The sequence below is a fragment of the Ursus americanus genome, chromosome 10 (genome assembly GCF_024610735.1).
Source record: "Ursus americanus isolate L20-20 chromosome 10, mUrsAme1.1.p, whole genome shotgun sequence".
Taxonomy (NCBI): domain Eukaryota; kingdom Metazoa; phylum Chordata; class Mammalia; order Carnivora; family Ursidae; genus Ursus; species Ursus americanus.
Window position 1 is genome coordinate 24103372 of NC_142136.1, and position 6000 is coordinate 24109371.

Below are 6000 nucleotides of genomic sequence, written 5' to 3' on the forward strand. Positions count from 1 at the left end.
AAGAAAGGGTAAAGTTTTCAGCACGCAAAAAGAATTAAATAATCCATTTAAAATAAGCGTCTATGTGGATCGACAGCATTTAATGCCCACATTTTTAACGCTTGCCCTGTACGTGGATTGATTTTTTTTTTTCCTTCAGCATTCCCTCACCAGATGGATTTTTGCTACTGCAGATCAGCAGAGGGTGTCAGATCTTTCAGAGTGCACCAGGCTGGAACAAGCAGAGCTTCTTAGCAACTCTCTTCTACCCCCCTCCCCATTCTCGCGCTCTCTCCCTCCCTCAGACAACTCGCCCCCCGCCCTCCGCCCCCTCCACGTAATTCCGAAAGAGCAGAATAAAGAGGAGAAAAAGAAAAGAAGAGCTAGTAACCGAGAGCCGGAGCCCAGAAAAAAAGCTGAAGAGGACCGAAGGGAAGGAAAGGAAAAGGATGGACAGCTACAAAACGCAGCGATTGCGGAAATTTTCCAGCGCCATTGGCTCGGCAGCGTGAGTTCTTCGGTCGGGCGTGATTTCAGCACCGGGGGGACTGGACAGCACCTCGGGGGGACTTCTGGGCAACCTGCAGCCACAGCAAGAACTCCATCAGCCGCCTCAGCTACAGAAGCCGCCGAAAACCCTGCTTTGTATCAGAGAGGCAAGGTCAGTCCGACGCACAGCCATGCACAGGCAGTGCGCCTGTACTACGCTGCAAACCCTCTGCTTGTTTCTCTAACATGCACTTGCTTCTAATTACTAGCATTGTTCCTTTCCTGATTAGTGAGGATCAGTAGACCAGGTTCTGTAAGGGAGTAGTTTTAATTTATATGTATATATTTAACTTCTTTGGTAATTTTTAAAGGGTTGAGGGGGAGTGGGATTATTTTTTTCTACTTTTTTTTTCTTTCTCTTTCTTCTTTTCTTCCTCTTTTTTTTTCTTCCTTTTTTCTTCCCTTTTTTTTTTTTTTTTTTTTTTTTTTTTTTTTTGCTTGCCTTGCACTACGTGCCTGAATAGTCTGTGGATATAATTATTGACTGGCGCCTGGGTTGTTGCAGTGCGGGGGGGTTAGGGAGGAAGGAATCCACCCCCACCCCCCCAAACCCTTTTCTTCTCCTTCCTTGGGTTCGGACATTGGAGCACTAAATGAACTTGAATTGTGTCTGTGGCGAGCAGGATGGTCGCTGTTACTTTGTGATGAGATCGGGGATGAATTGCTCGCTTTAAAAATGCTGCTTTGGATTCTGTTGCTGGAGACGTCTCTTTGTTTTGCCGCTGGAAACGTTACAGGGGACGTTTGTAAAGAGAAGATCTGTTCCTGCAATGAGATAGAAGGGGACCTACACGTAGACTGTGAAAAAAAGGGCTTTACAAGTCTGCAGCGTTTCACCGCCCCGACTTCCCAGTTTTACCATCTATTTCTGCATGGTAATTCCCTCACTCGACTTTTCCCTAATGAGTTTGCTAACTTTTATAATGCGGTTAGTTTGCACATGGAAAACAATGGCTTGCATGAAATCGTTCCTGGGGCTTTTCTGGGGCTGCAGCTGGTGAAAAGGCTGCACATCAACAACAACAAGATCAAGTCTTTTCGAAAGCAGACTTTTCTGGGGCTGGACGATCTGGAATACCTCCAGGCTGATTTTAATTTATTACGGGATATAGACCCCGGGGCCTTCCAGGACTTGAACAAGCTGGAGGTACTCATTTTAAATGACAATCTCATCAGCACCCTACCTGCCAATGTGTTCCAGTATGTGCCCATCACCCACCTCGACCTCCGGGGAAACAGGCTGAAAACACTGCCCTATGAGGAAGTCTTGGAGCAAATCCCTGGCATTGCCGAGATTCTGCTAGAGGATAACCCGTGGGACTGCACCTGTGATCTCCTCTCCCTGAAAGAATGGCTGGAAAATATTCCCAAAAATGCTCTGATCGGCCGAGTTGTCTGTGAAGCCCCCACCAGACTGCAGGGGAAAGACCTCAATGAAACCACAGAACAGGACTTGTGTCCTTTGAAAAACCGAGTGGATTCCAGTCTCCCGGCACCCCCTGCCCAGGAAGAGACCTTCGCTCCTGGCCCCCTGCCAACTCCTTTCAAGACAAATGGGCAAGAGGATCATGCCACCCCAGGGTCTGCTCCAAACGGAGGTACAAAGATCCCAGGCAACTGGCAGATCAAAATAAGACCCACTGCTGCGATAGCGACCGGCAGCGCCAGAAACAAACCCCCAGCCAATGGCTTGCCCTGCCCTGGGGGCTGCAGCTGCGACCACATCCCAGGGTCGGGTTTAAAGATGAACTGCAACAACCGGAACGTGAGCAGTTTGGCTGATTTGAAGCCCAAACTCTCCGACGTGCAGGAGCTTTTCCTTCGAGATAATAAGATACATAGCATCCGAAAATCGCACTTTGTGGATTACAAGAATCTCATTCTGTTAGATCTGGGCAACAATAACATTGCTACCGTAGAGAACAACACTTTTAAGAACCTTTTGGACCTCAGGTGGCTGTATATGGATAGCAACTACCTGGACACGCTGTCCCGGGAGAAATTCGCCGGGCTGCAAAACCTCGAGTACCTGAACGTGGAGTACAATGCAATCCAGCTCATCCTTCCTGGCACTTTCAATGCCATGCCCAAACTGAGGATCCTCATTCTCAACAACAACTTGCTGAGGTCCCTACCCGTGGACGTGTTCGCTGGGGTCTCGCTCTCTAAGCTCAGCCTGCACAACAATTACTTCATGTACCTTCCGGTGGCAGGGGTGCTGGACCAGCTAACCTCCATCATCCAGATAGACCTGCACGGAAACCCTTGGGAGTGCTCCTGCACCATTGTGCCTTTTAAGCAATGGGCAGAACGCCTGGGTTCCGAAGTGCTGATGAGCGACCTCAAGTGTGAGACGCCAGTGAACTTCTTTAGGAAGGATTTCATGCTCCTCTCCAATGACGAGATCTGCCCCCAGCTGTACGCGAGGATCTCGCCCACGTTAACTTCGCACAGCAAAAACAGCACTGGGTTGGCGGAGACCGGGACGCACTCCAACTCCTATCTAGACACCAGCAGGGTGTCCATCTCCGTGTTGGTCCCGGGACTGCTGCTGGTGTTTGTCACCTCCGCCTTCACTGTAGTGGGCATGCTCGTGTTTATCCTGAGGAATAGAAAACGATCTAAGAGAAGGGACGCCAACTCCTCGGCGTCCGAAATTAATTCCCTACAGACAGTCTGTGACTCTTCCTACTGGCACAATGGGCCTTACAACGCAGATGGGGCCCACAGAGTATATGATTGTGGCTCTCACTCGCTCTCAGACTAAGATCCCAACTGGGGTAGAGCGGGGGAGCGGGAAGGCAATGCCCCCCACCAACACCCTGTCCCCACCCCGCTGTCATCCCAGGGGTCAGAGGAGCCCAGACCCAAGTCCAGCGCGCCTCAAGGCTTTATGGACATAAGTAAATAAATAACTATGAACTCGCTCCAGTGAGAGGGTTTGACCCCTTAGCTCCCTCCCGGAAACAAAGAGCAGACTGTGGCGAGCTGGGAGAGCGCTGCCAAATAGCTCTTTGCTGCGAGCTCCTTTTGATAAAACCCAGCAGGGGCCCTGCTCAAAGAACTAGCCCTCTGCGGTGGAGCTGATGGGGATGGCTGCCGCGGTCCTATACACATATACATATACCCACATCTATATAGAGAGATAGATTATCTATTTTTCCCCTGTGGATTAGCCCCGTGAGGAGGGGGGCGTGATGGCTCCCTGTTGGCTATGCAGGGACGGGCAGTTGCACGAAGGCATGAATGTATTGTAAATAAATAACTTTGACTTCTGACAAAAACAAAAAGTGCTGCATGGCTCGCATGGAAACCACGCGCTCCAGGGACGCTGCCCTCCTTGGCGACTGGAGACGGCGTCACGTTCACAGCACCCACCCTCTTACCTGATAAGTCCCATCGTATCAAACTTTCTATAAACAAAACAGTATAATCAGAAAGTGCCATTTCGCCATTATTTGTGATCGGTAGGCAGTTCAGAGCGTACGTACGTTTACTGTGAAAAAAATGTAAAGGTTTTATTTAAGACATTTGCATGGCTAATCATCAGTCCATTTTATGAGTTAAAATGTATTTTGCTGAGCGAAGTTTTTATGGGTTGTTTTGGGTTCTTTCTTTTATTTTGATGGTGATGTTTTATTTTTTTTTTTTTTGAGGGGGAATATTTTTCTATACATATCCAATAATGCCTTCCATCTGAATGTAAAATAAGTACCCATGATTTCTATTATAGTATCAGTGTAATTATTAAAAAAAAAAGACTTGAGGCAGTTAAGCATGACCAATTAATGTCATTCTAGTGCTTAGGCTGCGATCTTATGGTAGCGATTCTGTGCTGGTGTAAATCTTACTTATACAGTAGGAAAAAAAGAACCGAGGAAGCACGTGAAACTTACTAATTCTATTCGAGGATTTTATAATGGCATATTTTTTCAGTATTAAAGTGAAAATGTTTTCAACTCTGGGTCCTTACATTTTTCCAGCTTCATGTTTGCAACTGGTAAATTGGATTTGCGGTGGAAGGGACGGGGGTGGGGGCGGCTGGGGGTGGATCCCTTCTAGAGCTATATCAAGGCTCTCTCTCTAATCGTTTTACTTAGCTTTTTATCCTTTACGTAGCTGCCCTCCTCCTCCATCCCTACCCGGGCTTTTCCAGCTTTCCCCTGTCGGTAAAGTAAGGTCTTCCCCAACACACCCTCCCCCACCCCTCTTTTTCCCCCCTCTCCTGATGCGGCAGTGAATCCCTTTATTAATACTGGAAATCCCTCGCTGCTGCTTCTGCTGCTGCTGCACACACTGCAGATATATTAAGGATGTTAGTAGAGATTTGATTTAATTGACTCTGCCTAGATCGGTCTCATTAAACAGAGTGGAGATTTCATTGGTCAGCACTCTTCGATGAAAGACAGCCCTAATGACTGGCATTTGAGATGCTGCTGGCGTTTTGAATTCAACATCTGCTGAAAACGGTAAAACTAATTAGTGTCCACCCACCCTCCCCGCCCCAACAACTGCATAGTGGAATTTGTTAAAGCACTCATCTTTATGGAAATCAATCATTATCCTAAAGAAGTGTTTCTTTCCCATCATTCGGATTTCTGGTTGTGGCCTAGTAATTAACGAGAAAAGCATTGAACTGTTTGAATTTTATGAGCCAGTGTAACCTGGCCTCAATCATATTCCTCTGGGATTTCTAAGCAGTCTATTTTATCAGCAGTTAAGGAACAAAAAGCAAACAAAACTACACATATTGATGGGGGTCCGCATTCCACCACATAACCACCCTGGAGAAGTATGTTAAAAGATTGCAGATCTCAGATTTTTAAATATATATATATATATATAAAACAGATATATTATAGATATACATATAATATATAGTTGTAAATCAGCTAATGAAAGCCCCCAGAGCAGTAGTAGTAAGATTTGCCTTCTGGAATTCATATTTTAAACAGAAGTAATTTCCCAGAACAGTGATGTTCTGGAGTATGTATTATTTATTTTAATGGTTTTTAAATAAAATCTTTATTATAAACTATGACTATACTTAAGGCCATTCATCATTTTCTCTCTTGATTCTTTTGTTTGTGGAGTGCACTTCATAGTGATAAAATTGGAATTTACTATCCTCTGACAAATATCATGGGTTGTTTATTTATTTTTCTAAAGAAGGCCTTAATTTTTTTTTTTGAAAGTACAACTGGGTTCCCTGTAAACAAGCAACAGATTTACTTGTAATGGAAAAGCTGGAGGAGGGGAAGAGTCATATTCAACAATATTATAACCTTAAGAAGGAAAAGAAAAGATGGTTGATATTCTACGTCTCTGGTGAGAAGTGATACTTTCAAGATATCTAGTGAGGCATAATAGTAATTTTTAAAACTAAGACATGAGTAAGTAAGGAAACTAGAACTTCTAGAAGACATTCATTGGGGCAAAAAGTTTTCTTCATACTAATTAAAAATAAATTAT

At 45.3% G+C, this 6000-nt stretch overlaps 1 protein-coding gene across 1 annotated transcript; it reads left to right on the top strand.

Moving 5' to 3' along the window:
* The first annotated feature begins 288 nt into the window (after nt 1-288).
* Nucleotides 289-4487, top strand: SLITRK1 (SLIT and NTRK like family member 1). The gene is made up of 2 exons (XM_045811087.2): nt 289-640; nt 1152-4487. The coding sequence occupies exon 2, from the start codon at nt 1205-1207 to the stop codon at nt 3293-3295; it is 2091 nt and encodes a 696-aa protein (XP_045667043.1). The 5' UTR covers nt 289-640; nt 1152-1204; the 3' UTR covers nt 3296-4487.
* Nucleotides 4488-6000: the final 1513 nt, after the last annotated feature.